The 16029-nt window shown below is 43.0% G+C and overlaps 1 protein-coding gene across 1 annotated transcript in view; it reads right to left on the reverse strand.

Annotated features, from left to right (window-relative positions):
- The window catches only part of LOC113947166 (ankyrin repeat and KH domain-containing protein 1-like), a 99726-nt gene that overhangs the window by 15527 nt on the left and 68170 nt on the right, over positions 1 to 16029 (reverse strand). Inside the window, exons 17-30 of the mRNA XM_027643462.1 lie at positions 13465 to 13610; positions 13209 to 13320; positions 12243 to 12388; positions 10639 to 10781; positions 9619 to 9832; positions 8240 to 8415; positions 7519 to 7681; positions 6294 to 6389; positions 5913 to 6029; positions 4769 to 4943; positions 3961 to 4414; positions 3454 to 3531; positions 1975 to 2121; positions 458 to 568 (exon numbers count right to left, since the gene is read on the reverse strand). Of these exons, the coding sequence (XP_027499263.1) occupies positions 458 to 568; positions 1975 to 2121; positions 3454 to 3531; positions 3961 to 4414; positions 4769 to 4943; positions 5913 to 6029; positions 6294 to 6389; positions 7519 to 7681; positions 8240 to 8415; positions 9619 to 9832; positions 10639 to 10781; positions 12243 to 12388; positions 13209 to 13320; positions 13465 to 13610 (2278 nt within the window). The remainder of the gene's footprint in view (positions 1 to 457; positions 569 to 1974; positions 2122 to 3453; positions 3532 to 3960; positions 4415 to 4768; positions 4944 to 5912; positions 6030 to 6293; positions 6390 to 7518; positions 7682 to 8239; positions 8416 to 9618; positions 9833 to 10638; positions 10782 to 12242; positions 12389 to 13208; positions 13321 to 13464; positions 13611 to 16029) is intronic.

Here is a 16029-nt window from a genome sequence, read left to right on the forward strand (position 1 = left end):
CATCTAAATAAATGGAAATGTTCTAAAGCATCACCTCATGTTGCCAAGGTGGTTTTCTTTCCCCCTCTCCTGCCAAGACAGCACACCACAACCTTTCCCATCTGCAGAACTTCAGAGTATGCACCCAGTTCTATCCCACAGCTGCTTCCTGCTTTAGGTTTTCTTCCCCTCCTCCAACCCCAAGGCTCCTCTCTCAAGCCAGACATCCCAGTCACTCCCTATCAAACCAGAGCTTCCATCATCACCTAACTTTCAAGAACACCCACACTGCTCACAGGGCTCCTGACTGTACCTTGGTCTGCTTCCACCTCAGCCCATGGGAACCCCAGGGAGACATTTCCCCTCCAAGAAAACCCACCCCAGCGTCCAGTCCCCTCCCACCAATCACCCACAGTCCTTTCCCTCCCTCCCTGCCAAGGCTGATGGTGTTGACCTGGAGAAGTGTCCCAAGCAGTACCTTTTTGCTCCGGAACAGCAGCGCCCTCCTCTCTGCAGCTGGAATTGCTCAATCGGTGTTGGCTGCAGAGTGTTGCTGGGGGGAGGGTCTTTCAAAACTCTGCCCACTTGCCTGTCAGGGGCAGAAGGGATGTTTGCATCTGTTACTTTGATAGACATCCTTTCTAGCTGGGGGATCACTCACAGGGAAAGGGAAGGAGAAGGATTCTTGTTGAGACCAGGAGAGGCTTTGGGAGTGGAAGCCGTGCAGCTCCCGGGTACTGCGACCACGCGTCTGTGGTCACCAACAAAGCTCTTTGGCAGGACACACTTCCATCAGCCAGGGCACAGCAAACACCAGTGCAGAACTGTATGGAATGTTCCTCATGGCACAGGGAAGGAGGACAGGGTGGGTTCTGGATGCCATCTCTAGAACCCTGCCACGGCCAGAAGAGCAGACAACACCCACGTGAGCAGTTGAGCTGAGCTGGTGAGACTTGAGAGCCCCAGGAGAGCTGGAGCAGCCCCAGGTCAGAGGTGGATCAGCTGCTGTCTGGAGGGTTCCTGCCCAAGAGGGGCACAGGCTGCTACCACACACCCAGCAAGGCCATGGCACCGTGGAGAGCCCCACTGGCGACCACATCAAAAGGCAGAGGCCGAACCAACTCTCCAAGGGTTCAAACATCTAAATTTTCATATTAAGCTGCCTTTTTAAACCTTTACGAAGAACAGTCTGTGGCTTCTCCTGATCTGAATGCATTAAATTCTCTGTACAATTATGTTCTTTGCACACAGCCTGAAATTCTCCAAAGTGAGCATATCTGGTCACTGCCACCGCAGAACACAAAAGTAGGAGGGCTTCATAAGAGCACCCAAAAGCATCTGACACCTCTATGTTCGTGTTGTATTCCTTTTTGATAAAGAGAACAAAAAGAGGAAAGCCAGATGACCATTCTAGTTACAAGCAGCAGATATGATAAAGGTTACAAGAAAGATACTGGGGTGTTAATGGCCATACAATAAACCCCAGTGCATTTTCAAAGGAAAAGTTTGCTTTACAGAAAACCTTTAAATCTCACTGTACTTCCAACCACTCACTTTTAGGTGAATAAATTTTCCACGGAACAAGTGATCAAGGTCACTGCTCAAAGCACAGTGAATTCTGGCCTTGAAGAGATCATCCATCTCTCCTCTACTCACATCCATCCTGCCCTTAGTTCACATGCAATCATCTGCTGTAGGGCTTTTCACTGCCCTCTGCTCCCTCCCCCTTTTATCTTTACTCCACTGAACCCACAGGAGAAGAAAACCCTCATACCAAATAAAACGTTCATGTCATGCTGATGTTAAGTTAGTGAGGAGTTACTACAAATTAGGCCTGCAACTGGTTTTCACAGCACTGCAAGAGTAAGGGGGGGTTAGATTTTTTGTTAGTTAATTCTGGAATTATATAACCTTGTTGGACATTCTGTATTTGAGAATGGTTTACAAGCTAAAAAGTTCACTGACAGTTTTTAAATACAGAATTAAAGTCTTTACCTTCTAACCACTTCTTTCCAGCCTTCTTCTCTTTTCTGGCCTCTTTTTGGACTGGTCAGATTCAGCTTTACATTTGGAGAGGTCAGAGGCAGGGAAACAGACTTATAATTAGTCGACAAGGAATTCGAATGACCTTCACCATCAAGTCTGGGAACAGAAATGTGCTGATTACAAATCACAGAATAAAGTGACAGCATAAAGTTTACATTTCTGCAGCTTGAAACCAGTAGCATGAACTGCTTTTATTCTTATTTTCTACCTGGAATAACTGTTGGGTGACTTTGGGGAGGGTTATTTTTTACCTTTTAGTCAAGACAATGCCCTTCCTCTAAAAAGCAGAGTGTTAAAATGAATTAAATAATACCAGAAGCACTAAGAATAGAATAGTTTATAATAGGTGGTAGACAGCCACTTAGGCACCTCCTGATTATGTCTCTATATTGTGTTCTCCCCTCTTGAAAAGCAATGTTTAGACAATAAACCTTTTAAGATGGCAGCATTTTCTCTCTTTACCTTAGTAAGTTTTAGCTTTCTGATAATACACCTACCCAAGGCATTTGAAAGTTCTGTGGAGAACCTGTCCTCAGACAATGAAAACTGAGGCAAAGAGAACAAGAAAATGCATGTGATAGAAAAAAGTCCATTGGGGAATATCAATACCAGAGTAAACTTTAAAAGCTTTTCCCTGCTTTATCTGAAAATATCTAGTTATTTTTCCAGAAGAGCATTGCTATGAAGTCTGAGTTTCAGTTTCAATTACAGCAGCATTGTCATCAGCATGTCTGTGATTAAAGAGAAGAGCAATTCAGGAAGGGCAAAAATTTAGAAATGACTGTGAGACAAAGTCTGCCTAGTGCAAGAGCCAAAGAGCACCTGCAGAAGTCAATAACTATAGTAGTCCCATTTACATAATGTTTGATTCCTCAGTGTACTTTATCTAACAGAAGAACCACCTCTAACAAGGAATCAGAAGTGTGCATTTAGCTCGTCCTGCTGCTGTGAACTGCACAGGACCCTGAGACTCTTGTAGCAGACCTTGGATGAAAGGGCCAAGGCTGAAACAATTCATGTTCATAGGACAGAACAGAGGCAAATTCCAATTTCTAACATTCCTAAGGCAAGCTCAAAACACACCCCCTCAACCACAAAGGGCTGATGAAGCCACTACTTCTGCACCTAACTTTGAGGAGAAAAAAGGAGAAAGAAAAAGAAAATCCCAACTCTCTTGCCACTCCCAGACAAACTCCTCAGTCAGTCCAGTATCCTGCAGATCATCCCCTGTACCCTTCCCCCTGCCTTAGTGCAGGAAATGGAAATTAAAAACACAGCTATGGAGGATCAGACTTGTTTCTGACTCAGACCAATGAGCTATTCAGAAAATGGTGTTGTAAAAATTATCAGAACATTCCCTGGGAACTGAGTGATCTTCCAAACTGTTCACATGGCCCTGTATATCTCCTGAGTTCTTATGGCTCTCACCTCTGGCTCGACAAGCTTAAATCAAACTGGCCATCCACCTGGCAGGTGAAATGCTCGGAGTCATCAACTTCTTCCTTCCTTCAAACAAAGAGATTGCAAGTCAAATGAGTTAATGATGAAACCATAAAACAGTCAACAGGTCACAAAAAACACTTCTGCAAATGGATGATAAGTAAAGTTGGTACTTCCTTAAAGTCCCAGCTTATTCACTTTAAAATATATTCTAATAAAGCTGACACTGAAACACAGATGCCCAAAGAGCACAGAGAGCCATTTTGCTCAAATAGTATTTAAAATCAGGTAGAAATGCCAAAAAATTTTATCTTTACCATTTTAAAGAGGTTGTGTTCAATACACTTGAGGGTATTACTTAAGAGCTACACGAATAAAGCAGACTGAGCTCTCCAGGCTTGGGGATGTACCCTTTGGTGGAGAGCTTAAGCTACTGGCATAGGTGGAAACCTTGTGAAACAACAGGGAATTAAGGAATTACCAGGGCAGTCTCACCTGGTTGGTGTTTTGGAAGTTGAGGTGCTGGTTTTCTCTTCCTGAGAGGGGATGAGCAGTGAGGCATAGCGCCGCTCCGAGGAATTCGTGTCCATCGTGAAGTTCAGCTCTTGGCTCTTCCCTCCACTGCTGCTTTCACTGTTGCAGTCTGTGCTGTCCAAGTTATCTGAATCACTGTTCCCACTTGCACCACCGCCTCTTGGCTCTCCATTTATTTTATTTTTATCTGCTTTTTGCTGTGCTAGAGATATATGCTGATCTGGCAAAATTATCTGCATATTCTGAGGAGTCTCTTTTGTTTTGTTTTTCTTATTTTTTCTATTTGTGCTGGGGGTAGTCACCACATTAGCTCTCTTCTTCCCAAAGGCATTTGTGAAGGTAGTTGATGTTGCAGAAATTCCAATTGTAGTTGTAGTAGTTGCACTTGGAGGCTCTATAGGAACTTCTTGCTCCACTGAAAAAAAAAACCAGTTGATGGACAACCAGAACACATACAGTATAGAAGTCAGTGCCCTGACTGAACTCCCACTACAGCTCAAGTTATGCTCCTTGCTGAGCTGTTGGAATACCTGCACTACATTCATGTGTAAATCCTCCAAGAGTGAAAGACTCTCATGAACAAATGAGGGGGTGTAAAAAAGTGAACAAAGGAGTTTTGCCAGGAACTCAGACTGTGGAGAGAAGAACCAGGGCAGCAGCCATGCAACACTGCCACAGTGAGAGAGACCAGCTTTCAAATATATTCCCTTGACAGTTAAAAAAAGGCACCCCCACAACTACATTGTTCATAGAAACACTTGTTCTTTACCTTCATCGTCATTTTCTTCTTCATCATCATCTTCTTGCAGCTCCAGAGTTTCCTTAGGTTTGTTTTCTTCATCTTCTTCTTGTTTTCTTTTTTGTTCCTCTTTCTTCTTCTTTCTCTTTTCCTTCCTTTTCTCCCTTTTGGCTGCAAGAGCTTGTTTTCTGCTCTCCTCTCTTGACTATGTAGGAGAAAAAGATGAATATTTAAACATTTTCACACAGACTAAATTATCCTTATAATTCAGATCTTCACTAGAAATCTGGGGGAAGGGAGAAAGGAGAGAGCAGGATGAACTAGAATGTCACATACTGAATCATTACACAGAAACTGGGCAGACCTTATGGAACAGCAGGACTAGCTGGTCCAAAACCTTTAAGAAATAACAACAAAATAACAACCAAAACAGAGGTATTACAAAAACACAGTTTTACTGGAAAACCAGCAAAATCTCTCATCCTCTCAGTCCTTTCTCAAACAAATATTTAATAACCTCAGCAATATTTTTGCAGCGATGTTCACATCTTTGATTCAACAGTCAGTACTCAAAAGAGTATTTTACATAGAACTGCTCTAATTTTAACCACTTTTTAAATATATGGAATCAGTCATTTATGTTGCACTGTAGTTATGCACAGCAACTGATGTGTGTTAATACACTAATGTGGAACTTGTCAAAAATTGTAAGAACATCACAAAAGAGAGCCCACTAAAGAGTGTGTAAATGCTTTACTTCAGGACACTGCACAGTATTCTCAGCGAGGGACAAGGGGATTTTCCCCACTACCTGCTCAATTCTGAACAGAACTGCACTGAACAGAAGTCCACAAAATGCTTATGGATTATGATTTACACACACATAAACACACCATGAGACTGGAGACCTCCCTTACTCTCACATCCTCTGCTCTGAGATGATCCCAGAGATCTTCTGCCTAAAACTAGTATTAAGTCCAAGCTTTCCTAAAAAGGACAATGGAGTGGCTGAAGCAGAAGTCAGTTATGATTTCCCACCCTCAGCATGTGCTTCACTTACATATTAGAGGAAGGAACACACAGTCACAGCACAAGAAGCAGCAAAGGAAACACAGCCCATGGGTTCACACACAGTTCAAACCACTCTGCTACACGACAGCAATGCTTTACTCACTTTTTCCAGGTCTAGCTCCTTCAGCAATATAGTTGCATTCTTATTGGCTTCTGCAGCCTGCTGGTCTTTAGCTTTCACAATCGTCTCCACACACTGGTGACACTTTTTCAACAGGTCCTGGAATACAAACTTGTCTTACTAGACCCATAAGAAACTACAAATTGAGGAGTGAGGCTTACTCTAAAACAAAAGATTGCCTCCCTGTAGTCATAAACATACAAACTATTTCACAGAACAGGACTGTAAATGCTGATTTATTTTTTTAAGTTCTGTATTAAGAAGGAAACACGCAAACAGTTCAGGTTTTGAACACTTAAGAACTTCCCATGTCTATTTTTGCTGAAAATTCAGGGCAGGGTCTGGTCCCCAGTTCCAGCTCACCTTGTCTGTGATGGTCGCTATGTAGCGCATGCACTCGATGTCTGAAGGAAACTGGTTCACTTCTTTCACCAGGAACTGGACTACTTTCACGTGCCCCTAGAACAGCAAAGAAAATTCTAATCTCTTGTATACAATTGCCAACACTCACCATCAAAATACAGGTTTGGTATCTCTTAGTCCAATGCAAAAGACTCGTAATAAGCAAGAACATGTCTGGTGAGCTGCTGTTTGGGGAGAAGGGCAGTTGCTGTTTGCTTGGTGCTGACAGCACAGCTACTGTTGTGCTTCAAGGTGGCAAAGACAAGCTCTTGCACAAGTTATTTCTTATTTTAAAACAGAAGGACCAAATCAGGCCGAAGGAAAGAAGCAGATCTTTATATTTTTAGTAACAGCCAGGACAACACTCTTTAGACACTGTCTGTCACCCGATCCACTCTTTTGCCACTCACACCGTGGAACTTAGACTGCTCAGTTACAAGGTAACTCTGATCAGAGAGCTGAGCCACCTGTATGTTATCCTGGCAAACACATTCCTTTGCTACTGGGATACACTGTGCAACCACACAAAGGACCCAACTGCTGCTTCTGAAGTGATGTGAAAGAAGACAGCAGTGGCATGCTCAGCACGGCTGTTTGCCAAAAAAGCTGCACACTTATTTGCTGTTTTGTTAAAGGCAAAGCAGCTACAGTGAATAAATTCCTCTGATATAGCATCCTTGCATCCAACACCACAACTGGTGAAACCATCACAAAGCAACGTTCTTCCTGCCAAGAAGAAAAGGCAGTAGGTGAAAAATGAGCTGACTACACAAAGTGTCCCATCACAACAGATTAGGAACAGAAGAGGAGAAGCACAAAGGAATTGGCACAGCTTATTCCAGACTGGTGCTGTGTTCATTTCAAAAGCAGGACTGAAACAAGCAGTACAGTCCAGACAGGTAGAGGGAACTATGGAAACCTCAAACTGGCAAAAGTCTCAAACGGTGGAAGTTTTTGGACAGTGTACAACTGCAAATAATAAAGTGAATATGGTTTCTGGAACAGTTTTTTCACCTCTCAAAAACTGGATCTGTGTGAAGTACAGCAACTATGATCATGTCAAGGCAGGTATTTTTACCAAAGTATTCCTTTTGCTGAGTTATATTTGATCCTTCCCAAACCAAGCGTTCAGATTCAAGCCCAAGTGAGAAGCACTGTTTTGAAAACATAAATGTTGGTCTCCTACCTTGCGAAATGCTGACATAAGAGGGGTAATTTTCCTGTTATCTGCAGCATCCACGTCTGCTCCTGCTTGGACAAGCAGCTGGACCACATCGTAGTGCCCCCCATTCGCTGCCAGCCACAGTGGGGTGTTTCCTTTCTTGTTCCGAACGTCGATGTGCGCTCCTCTGAAAACACACAAGTGGAACAGAGGCAAGCAGGGGATAAGTGAAGGTGGAAGACAGATCACAAAAGACCAGAGTACAACTGGATATAGAACTTTAATAACTGAAATATAGTGGCTAAATATGAGAAATTCTGTCCCTGAAATTTGCTGTTTCATTTCTGACATAGTGATGTGGGGATTACTTAAATCTCCCTGACAGAAACGAACACGCACTTCCTGTCACCTATTGCCCCACAGGTATGCAACCAGCAACCTTTAAATTATCATCAGTGTGGTGACTACCCACGGGACAAAGCAGCCCCTTGAGATTTTAGCAGCACACAGGGTTCTGTTTGAAAAGCTCAAGAGCTGCTTCCAGGCTTTGCCCCCCAAGTGACAGTGAGGATGAGCAGAAGAGACGTGCCACTAATCATAAAGCCATAGATGGTTTGGGTTGGAAGGGACCTTAAAGATCATCTTGTTCCAACCCCCTTGTCATGGGCAGGGATGCCACCCATGAGATCAGGTTGCTCGGAGCCCTGTCCAACCCTTGAACACTTAATTAGAAGACATGATTTACCGATTAATGAGGAGCTCGCAGAACTTGTAGTGACCCTTGTCTGCTGCAATGGTTAAAGCTGTGTCTCTTGAGGAAGGCACAGGTGGGGCATTCACATCTGCTCCTTTATCAAGGAGAACCCTTCCAACCTCTGCATAGCCTCCTGAAGCTGCTTCCATCAGAGGTGTGAGACCAGTCTGTGCAAAGAGAACAAGTTATTCTGTGAAATCCGTACAATATACTTAGGATAAGACATAAATGATTCCTACAAAGGGAAACAAAATTTTTTTATTTAGCTGCCTATATTTAGTTTAGGAGCCTAACTTCAAGCAGTCTCTGTCTCAAAAATACCCAAAAAACCCAAAAAAAACCCCCCCCAACAACAAAACAGAACACCCACACACAAACCAAACAAACAAAACCAACCCAAAAACTAGACAGTCTTGGGCTTCAATTTATACAAACCCAAGCAAACTGTTGACTAAGAACCACCAGATATCTGTCTCAACAGCAAAACCAAAGTTTATAACAGGATCTCTACAACAGAGGTTAGAACAGATTCAAATGAAGACACAAGTGTTTCTACAAAAATACTGAGAAACTGGCTTTTATAACTTTTCTCTAGCCTCCCTTAGCACTGAGACTGATCTGGGCCCAACTTAGTTGCCAGGCCAGACTGTTAAATAAACTTACACCAGCTGCTAACATGCCCAACTGACCATTTGAGAGCTGGCTTTTATCCATATCCCCTTTTCTCCAGCCACAGTCATTCCAGAAGCAGGCGGGGTAGACAGACACAGCAATTATTTCAGCAGCCTTAGGAGTTACCAAAAATTCCTTTGTGCTGGGGAAATCAGTCTGGCTGTCTACACAAGCTTTAAGCTTGCTTTATGGCAGGAGACACAAAGCTGTCCCAGAGCACCAAAGGATGGGACCTGTGGAGCATTTCAGAGGCACAGAAGGTCACAGTACTGAAGCCACGGGTTCTACAGCAACGTAAAATCTTTACAAAAAGTCTGACTGCACTACTTCTGTTGTAGACAAGAAGTCTGCTCTACATGAGAATCACAAGTAACACTATTCTCTTCCTGCCTAGGACTTCACTTGTATGTAAAAATATCTGTTCTGTTAACGAGTATCACGTCAAATTTAGACAAGAGTGAATCTAAGTTTCATTATGAGCTCAGAAGGACCAGTCAGCTTTTCCCTAACGTAAAAAAATTCATCACTGATGCCTTTTTTTTTTTTCTTTCTTTAAAGAAACCACACATTTCAGAATGTTTAAATGCTCTGATGTAATAACTCCTCTGAGCCGGAGAGGCTCAAAGTCACAGGAACTTTGAAGAAACTTGATGGCTCAGAGGCAATAAATCACAAGGAAAGGTGAGTGCCTCCCTTACCTTTGCCCTGTGCTCGACATTGGCCTTCCTGTCCAGGAGCAGACTGACCACCTCTGCCCGGCCCTGGAAGCAGGCCAGGGTCAGGGCTGTGTTCCTGTTGGTCTCGATTTGGGCATTAATATCTGAACCCATATCGAGCAGCAGCTTCACGGCAGGGACGTGGCCATTCATAGCAGCCAACATCAGAGGAGAAATTCCCAGCTTACTCCCAGTCCTAAGGAAAAGAAACACAACTGCAGTGCCCTGAGCTGGAGGAAAACTCCAAGAGCTTTCCAAAGGTATCCAAGAGCAACAAAATGGCAGAAAATAACATATAACCTATATAAACACTGATCTAAAATAGCAGCATTTTTAACTGGTTAGGAGAAATCACAAGAGGAACTATATGCAACAGGCGACTGCAATTTATAAACAAGGAAAATACATTTCAGCTTTCAGATGCTCTGATGGCTGAAGCACACACATAAGCCTTAAGCTACATTTACTAAAAATCAAGGCTGCATCTGATTCATTCAGAGAAACACATGTTTCTAGCACAGCTGCAGTTTTAACTTTCTCTAGTTAAGAGTTCTCTCAATCTATCTAGTGATAGAATATATGTGAGCTTTCTTAAAATGAATGCAGAAGAGGCTCAAGAGACATAGCTGTGTAAATTTGTTCTTCTTCCTGAAAAAGGTATTTTCAAACAAACAAACAGAGGTGTCCTGAGCACTTTGGCCGGTTCCTCTACCTGGTTCTATTGGAAATCGCTTGACTTCCCAGAATAGTGGAAAAGGGAAAGAGAAAGAACAGGTTTGCAAACTATGTTACCTTAAAATTCAGGTATAAGTCAGATGAAGTTTGTGGTAGCTAAAGGCAATTTAAAGGCACTAAGATAACATGAGCATACAGAATAACATCAGTGTAGAAAGGCTGCAGGGAGGTCTGAGAGCACCTGAGATTCCAACCTGTGCCTCAGTATGGAGCCAACACAGAGTGTCTGTGCTGTGCCGCAGCTCAGCTGGTGACATGGTACCTTACCTGGAATTGATTTCTGCCCCAGCATTGAGAAGAATCTTGATGATATTAACATAGCCCCCGGATGCAGCAAGGCTTAGTGGCGTGTAATCTGACACATTCCTGTGCTCCTTATTTGCTCCCCGGGCCAACAGCAAATCAACAACCTGAAAAAAACAGCACATGTGTTAACAAATATAGCGTGGCCTTTGCTGTTATCCAGGGAGTTAAAGGATGCTATCGCAACTTCAAACCTTCCAGTGTTCTACCAGCTTCCCCTGTCAATAGACAAGATTCCACAGGAATATCTCTACCCTCTTCTACTTGACTTTCCCCTATCTCTGTGCAGCCTCCCCAGCCCATGAGCACAGCAGCTGAGTACTTGTCTGCCAGAAAGACTGTTCCACCTACACAAGAATGCAAGGCTTTACAGTGAAGCTCTTCCTCTGAATCTTCCAAGTTTGCAAACAAGGGATATATCTATCCCACTCCCATAATGTCTTACACTGTTTGAGCACCTCTTTCAGAAACTCACACAACTGTAATTCAAACAACACCTGAGCCAAGTTTGACCATCTGTATTACATGGGATTTGCAAAAAAACACATGGTAAAAATCAGAGTGACTGATGTTAGTGGGACCAGCATGAGGAAGGACACCTCTATCAGAAGCTGCTTAAGAGAAACAAAACTGGGGGAAATTAAAACATTTTGGGTGATATACTGCACTTCAGTGCACCTCATTTTACTATTAACATAGGCCAGGTGATTTCCAAATATGCCAGAAATAAGGCTGCCTCAGAAGTTGCTAAGCCAGAAATATTAGAGGTAGATAATGGCATAAGGAAAAAAAATAAAGAGGAAGAACAAAAGACTTGAGTTGTTCAATACATTATGCTCTCACAGGCCACACTGATCTCATCTTTTATTTGTGAGAAGTACTTTTACTGTTAAAAATCTGCAATTCAAAGGTAAAGTGGAAACTTTCCAATTTTGTCCAACTATTTGAATCTTTAAATTAGTCTAGCACAGAACCCTTGGCCATCTCCATGCCATCTTCTAAGCAAGTATGTACATGACTGAAGCAGGAAGGATTTAACAAATCTTATTTGGACAATAACAACACACACAAAAAAATGTGACACCCTTAAAAGCCTGGTGCAATGTGCCCTGCATTGCATCTGCACTCATCAGCTCCAAAGATATATCTGCCCACACAAAACTCCAGTTCCTGTCCCTGTGTGCCTGCACCAGCTGTTTCAGTTTTGAGAGCAGGAAGATGCATAAGTGAAGTGTTCAGTGAATAAAGTTATTCAATAAACATCTCTGCTGCCCTCACAGGAGTCCTTACCTTGTGAGGACACAGTGACTGAAGACAAGTGATCACAAGTGACCACAAGCATTAGCTAACAAAACTGGGACAGGGCAAGGGAGGGAAGAAAAAAAGCCTTAAATTTCTTCTTCCTTTCTTGGAAGAAGAAAAGGCCTTAAATTAGTTACACTTAACACAGGTGAAAAACCTTCCAGAAAAAAAGAAGGATTTATCATCAACAGAAGAACCCCAATTCTGTACAAATAAAAACTATCCACAAGTAACAACTCAAGCCCTTTGAGGACAGGTGTCTGTACCTCCTGGCGTCCACCAGAGCATGCCAAGGAAAGCGGAGTATCCTTTGTGCGCTCGGACTGTGCTTCAATATCCCCACCTTTGTCCAGAAGAATTTCCACGACACCAACATGTCCAGCAGTTGCAGCCAGAATCAAAGGCGTAAAACCTAGTGACGTGACATGGTGTTAGAAGCAGCCTTGAGTATCTCAAAAGTGTTATTAAGGAGCAGAAATGCACAAAAGGGTTAATTCGTAATGAATTCTATTGTTCAGGTATGTCTTCCTCAGACTGGGGGTTTCCTGGCATAGGGCACAACCTCAGAGCCTTTCCCAAACCTCTTTGGCCCCTGTCACGGGCTCTGATTCCAGCCAAAGGTTCTGCAAAAAAAAATCTAGACAGTGCTTGCAATGAGCAGTTTGGATTAAGTTCCAACCAATTCCCCTCTCTGGAGAAGCCACAGTTTTCTGCTTAATTCCTATTCAATGAAGCTCCAAGCAGTGACCACATCTGCCCTGTGTGTGTTGCTGCTTGCCAGTGGTCAGTGTGAGCTCCATGGTGTATGGTGTGATGGTTTTGCTCTCTCAGCTTTAAAAGATTTGAGATTTTGTTGAACTCTGTTACTGAGAACAACGATACCCAACCTGACAACTGTTACCCTTCAGCTCTGTCAGCCAAGGTTGGATGGTTACCCCACCAGCCTTGGTTTGCCAAGGCTTTTTGCAGAGAGTGAATCATAAGGCACAAAGTGCCTCACATTTCACAAATGTGCTTAAGATCCCTCTCAGGTGAATATCCTTCCAAAAATGCAGGCACAAATGCACACAGTGTCACTGGTTTTGTGTGGCACGTGAAGTGCAAGAACACTTTTTTTTGCAAGCTCTGGTAACGTTCTGAAGCAACGAATCCCAAATACCATTTTGAAGTTGGCTGTTTCACGCTGCAGTTCGTGCTCAAATTGTGCTGCTGTTCTAACTGTTTTAACTCACCTTTCTTGTCTCTGTGTTCAATGTTGGCACCACGAGCGATCAGCACGGACACGAGTTCCTCGTGCCCTCCCGCACACGCCAGGGTCAGAGCAGTGTCGTGATTACTCTCAGTCTGCACGGGGAAAGGGGGAAGAAACAGAAATTCAGTAATTAAAAATAAAGAGAATTTTAATAATTCTACAGCAGCACTTAGATTAATTTTTTTTTTTCCCCTTTCAGGAAGCAAATCCACTCCAGCCCAGGTGCCATTACTCACATGTGCATCGATGTCCACTGAGGGGTACATGGGGAGCACGGACTGGGAGGGCACAGTGCTCGGTGCCTGCGGGCAGGGCTCGGGCGTTGGGGACTCTGTAGTGTGCGAGGAGCTGGTGGAGCCACTGGGCACTCTGCTGTTCACAGCTGAAAAGTAACACCAGGTTGTTAATCCACCCTGAGGAATGTTGTATCTTTACACGAAAAATATTAAGTCCCGTAAAACTGCAGTGGTGTAATATCAAAACAGTAATGGGGGGGGGGGGGGAACAAATTAAGTGTTCCTACAAACAAAAAGCAGCTTTCCAGCAGTTAAACGGTGTGAGCATCATCTCCAAACTGTGGTAAGTTAGGAAATAATTTTATGAATTAGTCTGTATGCATTACAAGTGTGAATTATGAAGGTGATTAGTTATCCTTCTCGAACTGTAACCTTCAATGTTAAAGAGTTCAATCATATGCTCAGTCTAAACAGGCAAATGATTTATCACTAACACACAACCTCATGTTCAGAAATACAGACTTATTCTGGACTTTCAAAATTTTTCATGTAAAGGTTAGTGCACACAGCCTCCAGAGAAGTTTTTCAGAGCAAGATGACTGACAGCAACTCCCACTATTAATCACGTCTCAGAGTTAAACCAACCCAGGAAGGTAGAAGGGAAGCAGACAGGAGGGGGCAGTCAACAAAAACAAGAAAGCTGAAAACTGTGCTCCCTAAAATTTATTCAGATTGATGCACAGCCTGTAAAAGATGTCATCCTGAAGATCCAGTGCAGCTCAGCGACACAGGGACAGCAACTTTATCTTATTTTTAAAAAATAACAGTTTTTAACAACATGGATAATTGAGAATTGGATTTTTTCCACCTAGTTTTAAATGAACAAGCAGAGGAATCTCCCTGCACTTATCCACTATGGGGCCAGGACCTCTGCCTGCCTCCGTAGCCAGATGAGAATCCAAGAAGAGCCTGGATCCCTGAAGGTTCAGCTGGGATTACCTGCCAGGAAAGTCTTACACACCTACACACTCATTCCATGCACTCTTTAGTCACAGTAATTCCTGCTGATAGAGCAGCTGGATTTGACAAGTATTGTCACTGCTGGATTGCCAAATGTCTCTATTGTGTGGCCTCATCAGACAGAGCACCTGGTGAGCTTTAGTTATTCCAAAACACACAGTATTTTGCAGTACTTCTGGAAGAAGCAGCTGAAGGAAAACACTAACAACTACAGGTCAGAAATAAGCTGCAGCATTTTGCTTTTGTCCAAGTGTTTCAAGCATTAAATGAAGATGAAGGATGAACTCAAACCTGTGTATGACTTAAGAGGAAAAATTTGCCAACCTTTCCCAGCTCAACCTTACTCATTCCATTGACAAATTACACACCAGCAATTACTCACAGGAAAACAGTGTAGGTGGAAAAGTCCTAGAAAATCCCCAACACAACCACTAATACTCTAATTCAGCCTGTGCATGACAAAGGAAACACAGACCAGAGCACAGTTTGATGGGTCCCTTCCACTGGGTTCTGGAAACTTGGGGAGGGTTATCACTGAAATTTGGAAAGATGGCAGTTTCCAGCTGTATTTTTTAAGTAAAGCATCCTCCTCCACACATCAGCAAAACCAGCATTAACATTTGGTCACCACATTTGAGCAACAAAGTACTGGATCTGAATTCCCTTTACAACCTTCACGAGCAAACCAGGTTTGTAGCAAAAGTTTCAAGTACAAAAGCTCCCACTTCATCTGCTCACTATGGATCACCCCTTATAGCAGCAAATGGGTATTAATTAATGTAATACAATTGTCTTCCTGCTCCATGCACTGAAGTGCATGGTAATAACTGGATTTCTAAAGATTATTCCTTCCAAAATACAAGACACCAAATCACCCTGTTAAGGACTTCTGTGAAATCAAGCTGGTCCTTCTTCATGGAAGACACTGGCTCAGCGTTTTCAGATTCTTGCAACTACAGATACATGTAAAACCACGTGCATGTGCTGTGCATGCAGAGCAGGGTGTGCACTGGAACCAGTCTAAGGGTCCTTAATGTAAAATATTCAGTGTTGCTGTCACAGGTTCCACAAATTCTCTATATTTCACAACCATGACTGAAAATGTCCACGTATTTCTTGCAGACTTCAGATTTTCATCATGTGCTTAAAACATGTGAGTGTGTGTTAAGCACTTCACGTGCACAGTAACAACAATGTCAAACAGGAGAGAGAACACCAAAGGCAGCAGAAATGCACATATACCCTGCACTGATACCCCAATTAAAATAAAATCTAACAACAAATATTCCTAACAATGCCCACCATTCAATTATCCCCTCTATAACTGCCAAGTTTACAGAATTGCAGGATCTTTCAAACTGTCAATTTTTATTCCCTCAGCGTGATTAGCAAGATGGGCCCGTGGAGCAAAACACACCTGAGAACTTCTGCCTCCAGCTTCATGGGGCTGATTTAGCTCAGCCCAAGTTACACAGCAAAATACAGATTTTTAACTTAAAGATGACCTTGCAGCAATGGTTCCAGTGTGGCATTAACGTGGAATGG

The sequence above is a fragment of the Corapipo altera genome, unplaced genomic scaffold (genome assembly GCF_003945725.1).
Source record: "Corapipo altera isolate COAL_440 unplaced genomic scaffold, ASM394572v1 75, whole genome shotgun sequence".
Classification (NCBI taxonomy): Eukaryota; Metazoa; Chordata; class Aves; order Passeriformes; family Pipridae; genus Corapipo; species Corapipo altera.